The sequence below is a fragment of the Triplophysa dalaica genome, chromosome 17 (genome assembly GCF_015846415.1).
Source record: "Triplophysa dalaica isolate WHDGS20190420 chromosome 17, ASM1584641v1, whole genome shotgun sequence".
In the NCBI taxonomy this organism is placed as follows: domain Eukaryota; kingdom Metazoa; phylum Chordata; class Actinopteri; order Cypriniformes; family Nemacheilidae; genus Triplophysa; species Triplophysa dalaica.
Window position 1 is genome coordinate 6,539,574 of NC_079558.1, and position 18,941 is coordinate 6,558,514.

Genomic DNA, 18,941 nt, shown 5'->3' on the forward strand with positions numbered 1-18,941 from the left:
CAATACAGTTATTTTGTGTTGGGTGTTTCCAAATTCTCCTAAGCGTCAGAACTGTAATGCAGCCTATGGATAATCCATAGAAGAGGAAGTGAGATCATAATGGCCTTGTTCTTGAGAAATGGGGAGTTTAATGTGATCGACTTCTCAATCTTGCCTTCAAAACATTCCATTGTTGGGCCCTTGAGTTTTTCTGAGCTCTGGAATAGTTTTGTCGTCATGGCATTCATCTTTGCATTTTCTATGATCAGCAGTAACTTCAGAACACCAGAATGGACGAAACATGTACACAGCAACTGGTTAAAGCACAACACAGATTTTTGGCGTATTGTTCTGGATCATATAAAAATCAACTCAAAGTTTTTTCTGGCAACAGAGCTGCAAGACAAACAAATCACTTCTGACATTTTGAAATTTCTACACAGATGTTAGCATCTAACTGCCAATCTAACTTTTATGGTTTTGAGGCCTTGTCTACATATACTAGTTTACTATTAAAAGTTGACTAAAGGGATAGTTTACCCAAAAATTTAAATCATAATTTGCTCACCCTCTTTTCATTTCAAACCTGCATTGCTTTCTTCCTCAAAACACAAAATATATCGTAACCGAACAACGGTGGTACCCAGAACCATTGTTTTGAAAGAAAAAGTTATTCACTGTTTTTCTCTTTATATAATATATTCATGACATTGGCTTGTATCTGCTGTTGATTGAAGTCTTTTGATGTGTCCCACCCAAACATCTTGTTTAAAAAGGAAATACATTAACACAGAAAAGAAACCTGCGTTTGCTTAATGGGGTCTCTAAATCTGTGTAGTCTCCAGCAAATGCCAGTTTTGGTTACCTTTATGATCCGTCCCTGGTTTGAGATGATTACATTTCTGTTTTCTGTGATTGTATAATAGAAGTTGGCTGAGTGCATTGCCAAAGGTCCCAGAGTTCTCTTTTTTCCATCCATTATTGTAAGTACACTTTATTTCACTTTCCTTTCTCAAATGTTTCTACTTACCTGTTGATCCCTTGTTCCTTAAATATGTTCATCTTTTTTCTCCAGTTCTGCTTGACACCTGTGTTTCTCTTTCATTTCTCTCTCTTTCTGTTCCCTTACTCTGTTCCTTCAACGAGCGACACAAAAAACAATTTGAACTGACTTTATCCTATACATTTTCCTGTTTCTTTAGAATTTCCTTTACTCTTCCTTCCTTTTTCTCTCTCCTTTAACCCCCCCAACACAAACACTCACAATTTTCCCTTCCCCCACACAGCTGGCGCTCTGAGCTGTTAGTCCAGATGGTTCGAAGGGGAGGTAGGGGCTTGTTCTCCACGTAGCCCCACAGCAGGCTCTCTGTCCTGGGCAGCACTGACTCGGCTCCCCCCTGGACCAACTGGAACTCCCCCCCTAAACACTACTGCCAGCATTAATCTCCTAAATGATCCCGCCAGGAGGAGGATCAATACTCATTTACAGAGATGCGGCCTGATCCCTTAATGTAGAGCAGTGAGGATGGTTTCTACAGTCCCCCTCCCCACGTTGCTGTCGCTCCTTCTATCTCCTCTCTTCCTTTCTCATTCACTTCTTCTCTTCCATTCTGTTTCGTTCCTGTTTACCTTCCTGGTGAAAAAAAGTAACATTAGATAAAAACGAGGTAAAATAGATTGTCAGAAATGTTATTTTAAGGATCCGCATCTATGTTATCTAATCCTTTTGTAAGGTATAGCATTAATTCAGTCATCATAAATATTAATTTTTATATAAATAATATGTGACCCAGTCTGTGAAAACCAGACTAAAATCTCAAAATCGAACTCTGATATAACAAGCATTTTGCCAGAATGTTATTTACATCATAAAGAAATAAAGTAAACTGGCTAAACATGTTTTACATTGTTGATAACAGGTGAAGAAAATTTAGTTTATTTGATTATTAGATAAACTTGATAAATTGTCTAGTTGTATGAGATCACTTGCTCAAATAAAAAATAAATATTGATGATGTCACCACTGCTCCCGTTAAACTGTGAATTGGAACCCGCCAGACATTGTTGGATTTTAATTTAGTCCATCTGTGTGGTCCTGTCACCAGTAACCGGGTATAGAGGCTACTGGCATTTGTATTGCTATTTTAATAGCACAGTGGATATTATAATGTAGTTTCAATATATGCACTAGCATTATTTTTACTCTTTGTTTTCCGTGGTCGCGAGAAAATATGACTTCATGTCGAAAAGGCAGCATCCAAGGAAAACGGGAATAGACTGGACTTTCCACAGAATAATAGCCCTGTCTTTTCCAGTCGGTTAGCACTAGCAGAAAGAGAGAGAGTGAGCACGTGTGTGGTTTTTAAAATGCCTCATCATTGATCTCTGATGAAGCCTGCCTTTTACTGAACCGCCTTTTTTTTCTTTTTCTCGAAGCCAGGGAAAGTCTGTTTTTCACCTTCTCTCTGTTTTAATGCCGTCTGTCTCTGAGCTCGCCGGTCTGCCTGCTGGAGCGGAGTGGCACCTGGAGCAGACTCAGCTGGACAGCTGCTGAAGTCACACAGGGAGAATTTAACTGATGCCTGTTTAAAGACAAGCTAAACCACAAAACAATATTTTACCATTCCAAGTGCTCATGGTGAGGTCCAAGTCCACAGAATGTCGGTGGTGACGATTTCTTTCGAGGCGGCACTGCGTACAAAATTTGAAAGACGATGTTCGTATAATCCCACCGAAAGCTTACCTCACTCCTTCCCAATATTATTTCTGCAACTCTACCTCAGCAATGGTCATGACCAGTGGGGAGCATACCTCAAACCCCTTCATTACAGACAGCGAGCCAAACCTGTCCGCCCTTTTCCACGTTGCACCTTTCCATTATACGCTCATGCAAACTTGCAAAATAATATATATCTCGAGAGGACGGAATGCCGAGTGCTAACTCACTTAATGAAGTTCTGTGGACATTAATGCTATTATTATCTGTTGCTCTATAAAGCCTCTGCACAGCCAAAGAGCACTTTGTCCTGTTGAATAATTCACTGTCAGCAGCCATGGGCAGAGAGAACTGGCTTAATGATGAAGGGACAGGCACCTTACTCAGCTCTGTCTGTTGTCTCTTTGATGAAGTGAAAGAGCCCATGGGTTGGAGAGGCTTAGACAGATGACAGGGGAGGGTATCTGAGGCTACCACCAGAGACCATCTCTAAACTATTCTTTGCAAAGATTCCACCACGTACTTTGAGGATATTGCTTTCAACACGTTCCTTGTCTTCTCTCTAAACATTCAAAGTGAAATTGCCGTGTCATTTGTCTCCTAACCATTGTTTCATTTCCTTTTCTACTTCCTGTTCTCATGACCATGGCTCACCTGGTGAGTGTTTACAGATTTGAATAAACGTGTGTGACGGCTTTGGAATGTTTTAGAAGGTCATGGTTCCTTTCGAACCGTATTGTCAAAAGCCGCTTTATGGAAATAATTTTCTTGGCCGATTTCACCTCAGCGTGTAAAAATGCAAACACACAGAAAGTTAAATGGAGGGAAATATTATGACACAGTAGGTGGCACTTTAACTGTAAATTCAACATGCAGCCAAAACATAAACCAATAATGTATTATTTTTTTATAAATTGTCTAAATTGAACTTTTCTTATGTAGTCCTACAGGCTTTGTTTCACAGCATATCATTGTGAGATTATATACTTTATTCACTTAATCAATGCGGACTATACTCTGCAGACCTATGCTAAGTACACCACACCCAGCTGAGGTCTTACAGAAACCTGATAGTCATCAGGTACAAGAATAGCCCTACCCGCCACTGCCGCAGCACTCGCTTTTGTGACCTGTAACGGAGAACGGCAGACCTTCAGACAGTACAGGATTGGTATCCTTGTTGGTGTCCTTGTGTTTAAAGATATAAATGTGCAAGCTCATATTTTGGTCTGCTGAATTCATGTTTCTTAAGATACTTTGCTCTTTGCTCTTTTTTTCCATGGGTTCTGAGTGATATGATGTCAAAAAATGTGCGACATACAAAGCTTTGGTTTGCCTCGTTCTCCATCATACATGTTTCTCTAACTTCCCTCTGTTCTTTTTATTCTTACAGTACCACTTTCTGTTAGAATCTCTCTCTCTCATTCTCTCTACCGCTCACGCGTTTCTCCCTGGTCAGAGTAAGAGGCGTAAACATCCCTGGGGAACAGCGAGCTCTTTCTTTGGGTGGAGGACTGAATCATTGCAGTGAGGGTCCCATGATCCTCCCTGTGCTTTTGGACACGCACTGCATTCCTATTTCCTACACAATCGCACACACTGAGGTATTTTCATAATACTTTAAATTGATAAAAATACACAGACCCCTTTGCTATAACACAGAAATATCGACATTTATGGAAGCAAACTGAAAGCGAAATGTTAAGCAAATGTTATTTTTTCCATTATGACATGTGAACTGTTTGAAAAGTTTCTCAAAAAAACCTACATGGGCGACCAATTAGCCATTGACATTACTATCAATAATCAATAAATGAATGGCACTACTTTGAAGTTGCAGACATGTTTCTTTGCATTCAAATATAGACTAAATAAAAACGTGCGATTTAAAACGAACGGGCGAAAACTGGCAGCCATATAAAAGATTTAAAACGGTCTGTATTATCTTGACAGGTCTATTGGAACATTTTGAAAACCTTATTTTGAGTGATGTTATTATGAAGTATATAAATGTGGAAAACCGGGACTAGATGTTCCACTAGAAAGCTTGGAGCAAAAAGTCAATTACACTAATAATTTATGAGAGCAGGGTGTCACGTGTTCTAAAAGTTAAATTTTTTAAACAACTTTTTTAATATTTCTGTTCAAAAATGGTTTATATGTTATTTATTGCGTTCTTGCCATTTTTGCAGTGTCATTAGTTGTTTTGAGCTGCATTTTGTCTTTGTTTAATTTGCATAAATAGTTACATCATTTTTCCAATAGAAATATAAAATGTTCAACAGTTAGCTGCAACTAGTTTTTTCACATCGAGTTTTCTTATTTTTAAACAAGAAGGGCAAATACATCAAAGATGTTATTTATGTGTCAATGCGCGCAACTAACAGGTGCACGTGTCAAACTTTCCCCGCCCCCACTCTTAGTGAGCAAAATGTATCATGACGCTTGATTCAGTTTTAATGTTTACCGCTGCGGTTTCCCTTAATGACGGCCATGGAAATGTTTGTATAGGACAGACAATCATCCGCTCTTTGAGCTGTCAATCAAAGCAGATTTTCTAACTGCTCTCCGTGTACATGGACAGGTTGTTTAGTGGCCGTTTCGGAACGAGGTGGGGTGGAGTAACCTCACATGAGGCAGCAGCGCCACAGGGATTGCGTTGAGGGGCGGGAGTTGGGCAGAGACGGGGGTCTGAGCGCCAGAGAGAGAGGTGTAGGAGCCAGAAGGTAATGTCGTAAAGCCGAGTGTCGTAAACCAGGTGCAGGGAGGGGAGGTGGAGTAGAAGGGAGGGAGGGGAGGTGTGGGGGCGAGAGGAGGTGACTCTCCAGCAGCATTTAGACACAGCGAAAGGATCATGGCGGATGGCCCCAGGTGTAAGCGCAGAAAGCAGGCGAACCCGAAGAGGACAAACGGTGAGTAAAAACCCTTCGCTCCTGCCGGTCGTCGCTCACTTTGGCGGGCGACGACTAATTTCATTCAACTCCGGACTCTCGAACTTCCCGAGCGGCACAATTTCTAGTCAGTCAAAGTGCTGGAAAGTAGCGCTGTGTTATAGCGCCTATGTAGTGTACCGTTATACCTGCCGCGCTCGCGACTCTCTCTCCGCCTAGCGGTGCAGAGCGCGAGCGCGGACCGTTATACGCACCAATCCCATATAACTGACTATCGCTTTTGTTTCCCTTTTTATTCCTCTTCGCCTTTCGTTAACTTTATATAAACATTTCAGGTTGAATGTCTATTCGAGTCGAATATGTTACTTCTGTGAACGACACTGTTTGCGTCTGAGTCGAACTGAAACTTATTTTCTTGCTCGAAATGTACCTGTTTGGTCCGATGCGGGGAAATTGTTTTGACAAATCGTTTTGAGACTTTGAAGTGGTGAAAATGTTGGGATAAATACGCGCTTTTATAATCCGAATTTTTGTGAAGGATTTCTTTTATTTTCGTTAACAACAAACTTTGATATATCTGCATTGGGTTGTTCCGCTGTCTGCGTGGTAGCAGGTAACGTTAGCTAGCGAGCTAACAGAAACTAAGAATAGCTTCTTTAAATGGATGAACATGTGTGTCACCGTTTTATCTTATGTCATATTTTTGAACAAATACTTTCATATTGCAAGTGTGACGGTTAGGCTTGTTTTAGTTTCTGTGGTACAGCTACAAGTCTCACTTTGCCTTAGAGCTCATAAGAACTGCCTGATAACACCAGCACGTTGCTCTCTGTGTGATATTCGCTGGGAAATTTGACAACAAAGTTTCTTCCTAAAGAAAGTTTATAATGCGAAGATAAGGGTGTGTTTATGTAACAGCTCTGCCCGTCTCCAGCTCCCATGTGGGACCGGGACTCATAAGCACGATGCCAGTTAAAGCAACCTGTTTGTGGAGCCCGTCTGCCACATTTCTAGATGGGTGGTAACGCTGAAGAGAAAAGGAAAGGAATCTGAACGGCTGTCTGCTGCTAACAACTGCAACAGCCTATATAAGGAATGCGTATACATCCCGAGCAGCGCAGAGAATCCTGATAAATCGCGCTCGGATACTGGTGCTGCAGCTGGACTTATTGCATTGACAGTTTGTTTTGAGGACTTTATGTATCTATAGGTTTTATGCGTTTTAATATACGCGCGTAACAGGTTTATATGGGGTTAATAACTTATCGTGCTTTGGCAGTCGCTCTTCTGAATTATGACGATTTATCTGAGCGCATTCTGTACCGTCGTCCCGGGGTATATACCTTAAACGATGTTTTTTTCGGACAATTGATAGGGAAGATCGATAAGTAGAAAAGTGAAACATGATTTCTTTCTCGCTCGTGCGATGGGGAGTAAGCGCACTTTTAAAACATTTCTAAGTCGTACCTCCGTGGAGGTTTTTGAGAGCACTCACCTATTTCAGATCACTATATATCTTTAATAATTTGGACGGGTTATATTTTAATGTTAGTAGGTTGTTTTGTTGAGAGATAAAGAAAGAAAGACACTTCTGCTCGGACTGACGCCATGCGCGCGCCATGTAGCGGTTCTCTCTGCACGCGCGTGTAAGCGACCTGTAAATATGTGCCTACCTGATCGGAGGGGAAGACAAATGTCTCTTAGGTTTTGTAGAAAATACCATTCGACAACATCCTGCTATTGATTTTTCTCGGTTCCTGAACTCGCTGAACAAGGAAGGAATCTTTTTTTAAGATACATTTGAAAGCAGACGGAAGGCGTTTCTCGTGCGTTGCAGCAAATGTCAACTTGTGCAGGTATAAAAAAGATATATGTGCAGTGTATCTCGCATGCTCTCTCAGCTGTTGTCAGTTGTTTTTTTACTAGAGAAGGACGGGCGTCTGTTATCACCCAGCCTTCTATTGAGCTTACTCTTAATAGCTGTTGTAAAACATCGCCACAGTGCAGAGAGCATCCTCTGTGTCCTCGGTACTTGTAGGTGCTGGACCATCGCTCATTATCCTATACTCTCATCCGGTAGTTAAAAGCTTAGATGTGTTCTGAAATTGTTTCGAAATCTAATGATTTAACATTATGTCGGTTACTGGTGGTATTGCTGCGCTGCTGGATTAGTAATGTTAGTGCTTTGTCATAGGGCGTTTGGCACTGCTCCCCGCACTGCAGGTATCTCGAACACAGCGGCGCACCTGAGCCGCGCAACAGCACCTGCGTGTGCTTGTGTTATTATATTAATACATCTATATATGAATTTTAAAGGCATGATATCATTTTTTATTCTAAATAAAGTGAATGTTTTAGAAAGCAATTTGGTTTATTGATCGTCTTCATCACAATCCCATAAAACTGTGCTTGAGCAAATTGAATAAGGTTCGTGATGATGACATGAGCCATTGTTATAATATCAAAGCACGGATGGGCTTTAAGTGTCCTGATCGTTAACTATTTGAAGTCACGGAGTGAATGTGACCTCGGAGCGCACCCGCGGTGTATCAGCGCTCCCGGTGCGTGATGAACGCATCCTGACTGTGCGCGTCCCTGCGTCATTAACATACGTCCCTCCCCCTCCGCTCCTCTCCACCGTGAGGAGTGTTGATCAGACCGTGAATAATTGGAATGTGGCTGCCAGAGCATTTCACCGTTTGGTGTAAAGGGCAACAGTAAATGTTCACTGTAGGCAAACTGTCTTGTAATAGATGGATTCACTTTCTGTTTACCAGACTTACTTTAATTTTATTACACATAATCAGGATAAATGAAATCTTTGTCCTCAACGCACTAACTTTAAAACTGTTTAAAGTCGGACATGTTGCCTTGTGGATTTATTTATGTTGTATGGTTGATTTATATATACCAATAAACTGTTTGCTCATAATGACATATTCATAATTATTTATAATTCACATAACACTCGATGATGTTGCAATCACACATTAAATGTTTCTTTTAGAACTTTAGATCTATAAAATCCACTTGTTTTTGGCACTGATCCAAAAGGCCTAATTGTTAGGAACATTGCTATTTTGATAAATCACAGTCGAGATGTGTGTTGTTTCTGTAAGACTGAATTATTTAGAAACTGCTAAAATGTTTTGTGGCTGTTAATGGGTCAATTGAGAGATTAGCCACAGGGTTAAATTAATTTAAGACATTCTTAGCGATGGGCAGTATTTAAGGTGGCTTCTATCTTGCCGTCAAGAAAGTGTTTGTCTTGGCTGTCAGATGTATTTCAAACTGCTGTTATGTTAGTAATATACCTCCATTTGGAAGGGTGGTATCAGAGGGGGAGGTTTGGGTTAGTGGTGCTGAATCTTTTACCAGACGCTATAAGCATGTGAGAGCAGCACTTCACCATCAGGTGAAAAATCTATGACATCCCTGTTGCTTTGGTTAAAGGCAGGGTGTTAACCCAAAGGAGAGCTGTTGGGCAGGTGAAGAATTTTTTACAAGTTATGGAATTCATTAGCGAGTGTCTCACACTTTACACTGGACTCCTAAACAGCCTATCCTGAAAGCAAACTATACTCGGATTTATAGATGTGAAGATAAATAGAGATACTTCTCATCAGTTATCTGTCCGCTAAGTAAGTTTGCAGTATTCTGTTGTAGTAAAGTTTAAGGCCTGCATTCATGTGCTTTACTTCAGGAACAAAAAACAACCCACAAATTTGGACTTTCCGGTTAGGAGTGGAATGCTTAATAGCCAACTCTTCTTCAGAGTGTTTTAAGTTGTCTCAGGTGGAAATATCTGTAAAATGTGAGGAAGGTGAACTGTGTCGGACTGCGTCTTAACATTCTGAAGCTTCGTGGCTGTTCAGCGCAGTCATAATCCATTTGATTTAAAAGCACACCTAGCTTATATCACCAAGCGCTCTAAAAAACGCAAGTCACTGAGCATACAGTGAGTCACGGAGCGTCCACTGAAATTGCTTCGCATCCATTTTTTCCAAAACGCTTAGATTCTTTGAAACATAGTGAATGATAAAGCCAGTTTTTTTTAAGTCACTAGGCCGCAGCAGTGACCCAGCATGCCTATTTTCACCTTTCCAGGCAGGACTCATTCTAATGGCGTTCCCGGCCACTTGGCACTCTCGCCGTGCGTAACATGAAGGTGATCAGGAGATTAAGCTGTAAACGTGAAGGTGCTAATAGTCCGCAAAACGACAGGTGTTGTTCACAGGGCAGCCCTCGCTCTGTCCCGTCCTCCTTTGGCTCCCGTCAGGAGTACTGGAGGGCAATTTGAAACCTCCCAGTTTGGGAATAGAGGAATGTGGCTGACCGGTATTAGCATGGCTAAGAAAATAAACATGGCAGCAGCCGTTGGGCGTGCTGTGCTTTGTAGTGGCTTTCCAAAATGGAGGTTATGTTTCAACAGAACTTTAGCAAGGCTGTGTTTTTATACCGTGACAATTTAGGTCAACGATTTACACCTCAGAAATGAGTTAAACGTTTTGCTTGATTGGTTGGCGTTACTCTAAGGTTCACAGACAACATTTTTATAAATAGTCACAATGGCGCACCCAATGAAGGCCGAGAAATATTTAGCTTGTTTACTGTCATAACCTTCGAAGAGTTGTGGGCCAACGTCAGGCTACTGCCAGCTCTGTGATAAAATGGGTGAAGCGTAATTTATTTGGCTGATAAAACTTAAATTACTACACTGGGCTATTTCCACACCCTAAACCAAACTTTCTAAGTTTAAACCAATAAACTAAACTGCTTGTTTTGCTGTGAAAATGTTACTCATGCACATTAAGTCGAGACTTTTTTTGCATGCATTTATATTCCTTTAGGTGTGTGAGAGGTGAGCACTTTTCTGCAGGATAACACGCTGCTGGGACATTTTAAAAGTCATCTGCTAACATTTAGGATCTCTTCCCGTTCGGGAGGAAATTTTCATGTATCCATCATCTTTTCAGTCTATTCCTCCAAAAGTTTGTAATCTAGAACCAAGTTATGAGAAAGATCTCTCTTATTTTCCCCTCTCAACCCTTTCTCTAAGCCACAGTAGCGGGTGATGTTTAGTGACCTCTGCCATGGGCGCCCATGCATTGCCTCGAGTATGACTTCACTTTCCCCCCCTGTGCCATTGTGAGGCGTCCAGCGTAACAAATTGGCTGTGTGTTAAAGCCCCCAACACACACACACACTCACAAATACACACACTGTGAATGGATCTCTAGGTAACAAAGCTCAGAGGCAGCCCCTGTTTTTCTGTTCTTACCCCCCCATTCCCTTTCAGTTTGCCCCCCGTGTGGAGGTCAGCTGGGGGAGGGATTTGTTGAAGATGGGGGTCAGTGTTTTGGAGGCCTGCTGAGGTGACAGTGAAGAACTGTTGTAAACTGGCAAGCTCTTCTCTCTCTTCCTGTGCTTTGCATAACAAACATTGCTTCCTTCTCATTGAGGGCCGGTGTGTGAATGTGAGTTGTGTGTGTTTAAGCATGTGGAAAACACTGTATGTGAGTGAGAACTTATATAGTGTGCCGGTGCATTTTTTTATCAATTGAGGTGAAGTTTGTATTTTCTCTTGCAATGTTCACATTAGTTCTCTTTTAAAGAAGGATCAGAGAAGGAAATTGGCCCATTGTTTTGTTGATTAGGTGAATAAAAGGGAAAGAAAGGAAAATGCTACTTGACAGTGTGTCCCATTCAGGCCTCAGTACGACCCAGAAGAACATTTTATTGCTCAGACTAGGTCACCTTAGAAAACCTGACGGAGATCTCCATTGTGTTTTGTTTAAGATTAAACCTAATCTTAGATGTTTCTCAGAAAATTGCTTAAGGATGTTCAAACTGAAACATATGAAAGGGATAGTAGCCAAACAGATCTCGTCCCCCATTGACTCTCATAGTATCTCTACTTTTACTTACAGGGATTAATGATTGGCCTGCCCACTGGTCCCACGGAAGGAAAGGAAGTATTACCCCCAAAGAAAAACCTGCTCTTTATTTCTCTTTCCTTCATCTCTCCCCAGAAGAGCCCAGGTTTCACGAACCCCCTTTTAGCCGCGCATCGTTGTACTTTATTGCCCGGTTTGTGCGTTGTGTGTATTTGTGTATGCCTGCATGCTTAAGTGAGCTATTGTGTTGTAAAGCTTCAGCGAGGGGGAGAAAAGGGGTTTGCTACCTATGCAGCAGGCCACTGTCGGCCATTGAGGGGCTTAGCGGCAGAAGAAAAGGGCCATTGAAAGAGCGCAGAGAGGGAGGGAAAACTCTTTCTAACGCTGCCTGTGGGAAACTACTGCCCATGCGGAGATACGCATTTGCATATGACCCCTTCTCCTCCTAGAGGAAGACGGAGATGCAGAGGAATCCTTGTCCCTTGTGTGTAGGTGGAGCATTTGGCCTCCTGCGATAGAGAGGTGTGATTTGAGGAACAAGTGCTGGAGAGAACATGTGTCAGCGGCAACGGACAGAAATATCCTGAAGGTGTCTGGATGTGGGAAGAGACACGTACACACATATCATGAACACTTTAAGAATGAGTGTTCATCTTGTAGGGTGTCATCTCGGCACCCTGCAAGCCTATATACATGTTTAGCGATTTAAATTAGCATATTCATATAAATCAAATTTAAAATATATCTGAAGATTATTTATGAATTGATTTATATTTGGAGCGCCTCCCTGCAAAAACAACGCCCCGTATGTATCATTCACAAGTATTGTGCTGTCTGGATTCATCATCAGCACACATTCCACCAAGCATCTGTGTGCGTGTGTTTATGGGTGTGGCAGTTTTTATATTATGTGTTTTATTCTGCTGTGTGTTATTGTGTTGATCTCATCTAATAGTGTGTCTATGAAATAGATTCTCTGGAGATAAACACTCCTCCTTAGTTCCCCTGTCAGTGTGAGTCATATGAACAGGTGTGTGAGGTGTATGACCTCATCTAATACAATCATCTATCCCAATGTGTGTTTGTGTATGCGCGCAGGCATGGTGGGAAGGTCGCTTCCACATCGCACAGGAAATTAAGACCCCCTCCCACACACACGCTGTTACTCTTTGGGGATATTATGTTTGTGTGTACACCTGTCCTAAAGACTCTGTCGTGAGGCTGACAACTTAAGTGGCATTCTGTTCAGGGATAAGATAGTGAGTATGTATCTGTGAGCATGTGCACCTGTTAGGGCTTCTTTTGTGCACCTGAGAATAGGAGTGTTTATAATTACCCCGTGTGGTGGGTAATTTCGTGTGTCTGCTGCGCCGATACATTCATTGTTTTTAATAACATGACATGGGAGTAGTTTTAAGGGTTAGGATAGTCCTCGGAGTCCCTCTCTCGCTTTTTCTGTCTTCTGTTTCTCTCTCTCGTTGTAGTTTTTGCTCCATCTACTTTTTTATTGTATGCTAGTGGATTTAAGTGTTCTTGAGTGTTTAAAGGTCTGGGTAATCTGGGGATCTAAAGGTTGTAGATTCAAATCCCACAAGGGACGATCTATGAACTAGCATCATTGTCCTCGGGACCAAAGCATTTAACCTTAGGTTACTCCAGGGAGAATGTACCTGTGTTTTTCACGTGGTGGTATTCTACTGCAATATAGGGCAAAGTACATATGGTGGTCATGTGATGATAAATAAAGATTTTGTTCTGGATGTAATGTGGATACAGAAAAGGAAAGGCAATGGATGAACTACTTTAACTTCACCAATTTCTATTAAAAAAATATGCTAAAAAAGAAAAATGTAGCATTTCTTTAATCTTACTAACCTCACACTCGTATCCAGTCCTATCATCCCTATATTGCCTCCGTAATAGGCAACGACCTGCAATATCTCCTGATTGATCCATAAGGAATGGCAATCACTTTTCACCGAGGAACATCTTCTAAAGGCTCAAAAAGCACAAACACACCTTCTGCCGTCACAGTTCTCTTTTCAACGTTTGCAGCTCTATTGCATCAGAAAGCGAAATTACATCTGGAAATAAGGCATCCTTTTTAACGTGTTCACCTCTTATCACATCAAAACAACGCTAAGAAGATAATGATGAATATGCCGTATGCTTTTATCTGCTCGTAGGCCCGCGCGGCCTTATGAATACAGCTCTTATGCCGGCGAGCGGCTTGGATGATAAGGTGATCTATCAAAGTGATGTATGAAATGTCAGGGATGGTGTGAGGCTGCCTGAGATCTCTGTTCTCTGTGGTCCCGAGGAGCTCTGCTGGTTTTGCTGTGCATTATGACTCAAGAGGGCACTCGTAATGCATCTCTTTTCGTAGACCCCTGGAGATGTGTGTTTGTTTATCCTTGTCTGTCTGATCTCCCTGGAGAAGCGATTATATAAGTAGGATGTTAGGTCATATTATGATGTAGAGTAGAGTTTACTTGGTCATCCTGTGCAAGTGTGCGTTTGTATGTGTAGTAGTAGCACATACTTAGAGATGATTTTTTTCCATGCAGATGTCAACACTGGTAAACATCTAGAAAGTTAAAAATGTAGTGGAAAATAATGTGGAATACACCATGTAGACCTGTCAGATGTAATAGAATACAGAAACATAGTGAGTTATATTTAACAGGGTTCCTATGTGGAAATTTAAAAGAATTTAGATTTTCAGGCCTGGCATGTCAAGGAAATTAATAATTATGGAAATCAAATTCATCCGATCCAATTAATTTAGTAATAAAGCAATTACAGAGTCATTGCAATGCAAAGAAGTGATAACTTAGAAATTTAAAAAGCAACACTTGGCAATGTACCGCCCAAAATTGTAAAAAAAAATGCTGTTATCCCCCTTTAAAACATTTAAACTGTGTCTTCTGGAAGCGTCTGTGTTTAAACAGCCAGACATGTATATATGTGTGTGTGTATGTGTTTGTCATGTGATGATGAATATGTTTAAGCACTGTTTAGTAAACTGTTTGTTTCTGCTATCCAGCTCCATATGTTCGCCCGAGGTCCCCACAGGTTTGGTTATGTCATCTGTCCATGTGCTAAATGGCATCGCAGGAATTTCTCACCTCCGCCTGTAATAATTATGCTGGGGTCCTATGTGAAGCTGGGGGAAGGCCGAATCCAGGGATGTCATTGCAACATTTCCTTTTAAAAGTTCCCTAATGCGAAGCAGATTCAGATCTAAGCTTTGTTTCTGTGTAGGCTGTGTGATTTTGACATTTTGGAAGCTTTGAGCATTTACCACAACTGGCAATGTGAAACCCACCCCTCCTCTGTCTGTCTGCACCTGGCACCTGATGGTATCAGAGCCTCCCACTCTATTTTTCAGCCACTCACAAGGCAAGGAGTGGTATCCCTCCTGTGTTTGCAGTACATAGAATTCGGCCTTGCCAAGTTTACCTGATAGTTACCTGATACTGAACTGGGGTTTGACATCAAGAGCAAATACATTTCTTGTGAAATAATCTTGCACAGTGTCTTGTTAAGATTGGTAACTTATTCCAAAAAATGCCCATAATTTGCCGTTCTGCTTAAAGTCAACATAAAGCGCAGTTCAACTTTTCTTCTAGAATATGTCATATCTCATGGTGAAACAGGATACTTAATGAGAAGAAATGTGTAAATGCCGAACTTGATTTTATCCATCGGGAATTGTTTCATGGTGGTCCTTATATGACGGAGAGTCTGGAGGAAGTAAAAGGGATTATTGATGTCAGCTGAAAAGTACATTTTTTTAAGACTGCAAAACCAATAATTTATGGTGTGCATTAATAATTGCACATTGAAATTAGGAATCTGTATTAAGGGATAAACATTGATCAACCCAAAATGTTCTATAGGCATTTTTTGTCCATTATGTGTTAACAGTTACTGGCAATGATGCTCTCTAGTCTAGCAGATTAAAGTCCACCTGTTGTGATTCAGGTGTTTGCAATCAAAACAAACGGTGACCTTGCTGTGTTCACCTGTGTGTTTACCTGGTTACGACATTGACAAGAAGTGATGACTAAACACGAGTCCAGTCCAGTAAACCAAAAAGTCACGATTACCTGTCTTCATTTTAGCAAATCATTTTGTATGTCTTTATAAGCATTTAAATGCATCTTTCTAAATACAATCCATAAAAATTTGACAGCTGTTATGATAACAAAAAAATCTAGTTTTGCCTAGTTTCTGAATAATCATAATTCTGATTAATTCATCGTTTTCCATCAGCTCAGCTAAATGTTTTATTCTTAAAAACTCTTAGGGTATGGTTAACGGTTCCACTTTCAAAAATATGTTCAACGTTTAGGAGAAGGTTGTTAAACTTTCTGGTTCACACAATGCCTTCACAGCGTTTATGCACGGCTCGCAGCTTCCCTGAACAAATCCACTACGCTTTTTTCAATGTCCTTTAATGTTCCCGGCCTCCCGTAACACTTAAATAACATAATCACAGTGCTTTCACAACATTTCCCTGCTCTCACAGAGTACAGCAGCTGCCTTGCTGCTCCCCGTCCAACAAGAGCAGGTGCTCCAGGCTCACAGGAATTCCGCTACACGTCTCATAAATAACACCTGACAAAAGAGAGAGAGAGAAAGAGAACATGGTACCTTTGATGGTTTAGAGTGAAAGACTTCAACAGACATGGATTTTGCTTTTAAAGTACAGAGAATACAAACAGGTGAGGAGGAAAAGAGACTGTTCACATTGAGATAAATGGAGAGATGCAGGCTGTGTTCCAAAACTTTAGGCAGCTGCTTTGCTTCCCCGCTGCCCAGTCAGTCAGTGACTTTAAAGGCCATGCTTTTGTTTGAACTTATTGTATCTTTTAAGGTCTCAGACAGGCTCCACAGCACCATAACATCATCCAAGTCAGTTGGACATAAACATGCATGTATTTAATGACTACAACACCTATTTCTTATTAAAAACAGAATCATAAGTTTATCATTCATCATTGACATTAATAAATTCATTTAGACAAAATCATACGGTGAGAAAGTCAAGAAGGGCGACAGAAAGCAGAGATTGAAGATTTCCAGTGGGTCACATGGTTTAGCTTCAGTGGCGTCTTGTGTTTGCCATGTTTTATACTATAAGCATATGCATATCTGAGGTTAACTTTGTGAATGAAATAGTGGAGTTTATGTATCAGAAAGGTGAGATTCGAGTCTTTATGTGCTCACCAGATTAGCCGAAAAAGATAGCTAAGCATGTGCTCACCTTCAGACAGCAATAAAAAAACACTGTTTTCACAATCTGTCAATTTTTTTCATCATTCGTCCTTTTCATCCTGCTCCTTTAAATCGTGCTTTTAAGCTTGATATTAAGTGTTAGAGTGGAGGTCACAAAAATGATTTTTTTAATAAAAGGCAAATGGATGTGTTTAGTTAATGGATGCCGAAGAGAACATGAAAGTGCGTTGGTGAATTCAAATCAAAAAGCAGGGAGGGCATTATTCTGTTCTCTCAGAGTTTATAATTCCATAAAAGAAAGCCTGGCGACTGTGTTAATTGTGCCGTTAAAAGCCTTTAACGTCATCAGGAATGACATTGAATGAGTGTTAAAAACAGTGTTGGGGTAATAATTAAGAAGTGTACATTAATCAGGTTAGATTGGGCATGAATAGACATGTGTAAAGTGATTAATTGAATCATTACAGCACCCCTCTTCTCCTGGTTTGCTTTTCTCAGAGGTTATTTACAAAAGGCTGAAGTTACTGATGCTTGTACGTGGCATATTTTAGCTAAATGAATCATTTCATCAATCTGTAAACTTGTCCTTCACTGATGGCACCCGCTGGAATTGAACACTGCTGGATATCCTAATTTCTGTTTGAGCATAAGGATAGATTGCATATACCATAGAAAGACTAAATCAATCATTCATGCATACAGAACAAGGTAACGTCACCAAATGCTAATGTTTTGGGGAATGTAGCTGAAAAGTTTGTAGTTGTTGTAAATAGACCACATATTGGCTAGCCCTGGTAATACCCGGGACTATAAGTTTGTGACCCACATCCAGGCCAATCCAAACAAAACCAGGAAGAGACAAAGAGAGATTACTTACCCAGGATGCACAGCCTAAAGGTCTTGCCCCCAAAACAAAACAACAAAAAACACACCAAACAAGTATGTGACTTTCTGCAGTTTAGTTGCAATTTTGTAGTTGCTGTTGCCTGACAATAGAACTCAACTGAAGTTTACAAAACATGACGATCTCAGCATCATTAGAAGCAATCGGACAGATCAGTTCTATCACACAAACACAGAATGATCCTCTGACACACTGGATCTCTGTATTCGGTTTCCTCTCACCAATACTAAAGTCTAGCAACACTGTGTGCATACCAACAAGCCTCTGTCTTCTTTTGTACTGTTTTCACTGACTGGCCTTATTCACGCGCCGGGATACATAAGACTCATTCATGACCACTGAATGCCAGAGTCTGCCTTCGCTGGCACAGACAGCCCCTCTGCATGTTCCTGCCTGGTATCCGCTCGCCTGAGAGGGCACTGCCAGCCTGAATGTATTAAGATAATCAGTTAGTGAAAAACGAATCAAGTTTTTGAGAAAAATAAGTTAAATTGGGCTTTCACGCCTAGGATCTTTTCTTTTTATTACCAACTGTGTATTACTAAGATGTATTTAACAGATTTTCAGTTTTATTGCAAATTTGTGACATGAGACAGCAAATTTATAAAATGGAAAGTTTTTTTTGTGCTTTTGATTGTCAATTCAAGTCTAGTACTCTTATATTTGACCATGTTAAAATCCAAGGAAGTGTCTAGATTTGGTCTTACCCTGTGTTTTACTTACACATGTGCAAAACATTATTAAAAAAAACAGTCTACTCAAACATTTACCAAGCGATTACATCAAGTTCATCTTACATTAATTTTAAATCAATAGTTTTTGTTTTGCTTGAAGTTTACATCAGTAACATTAATTTAGGTTTACATTAGACATTTTTGTCTTTCATTTCACAAGAAAGCCTGGAGAGTTTAATGTGTGTGTTATCTGAAAACGAGATGATAGGTGAAAGAGAGTGAAGCAATCATTTGACAGGCAGAGGATGGTAAGAAAGAGCAGAGAGGAGGTATAAAGGAAGAGTGTAAGCGAAAGGGTGGGGAATGGGAATGCACCCATGAGATAAGCGGGTGAGACTCACATGGTTGGCTTATGTGTGTGCGCGTGTGCGAGTGTGGGTGGATGATTTGGTTTGTGCATGCATTCCTAACCTCCACCTGAATACTGACCTCAGTGTGAACTGGACATGCATCTTCTCATTCTCGTCACAAATCTCATTTAACCTCACACTCCCTAGCAACTAACGCATTTCTTCATGGGTATTAAGTTAACATTTCTTCATGTTTTTGGCTTAGGCGATGAGACAAAAAATCTGG

At 40.7% G+C, this 18,941-nt stretch overlaps 1 protein-coding gene across 1 annotated transcript in view; it reads left to right on the plus strand.

The window, feature by feature from the left end:
- The first annotated feature begins 5,290 nt into the window (after positions 1–5,290).
- The window catches only part of zeb1b (zinc finger E-box binding homeobox 1b), a 50,869-nt gene continuing 37,218 nt past the window's right edge, over positions 5,291–18,941 (plus strand). The window contains exon 1 of the mRNA XM_056771531.1: positions 5,291–5,607. Within this exon, the coding sequence (XP_056627509.1) occupies positions 5,550–5,607 (58 nt within the window). The 5' untranslated portion in view covers positions 5,291–5,549. The remainder of the gene's footprint in view (positions 5,608–18,941) is intronic.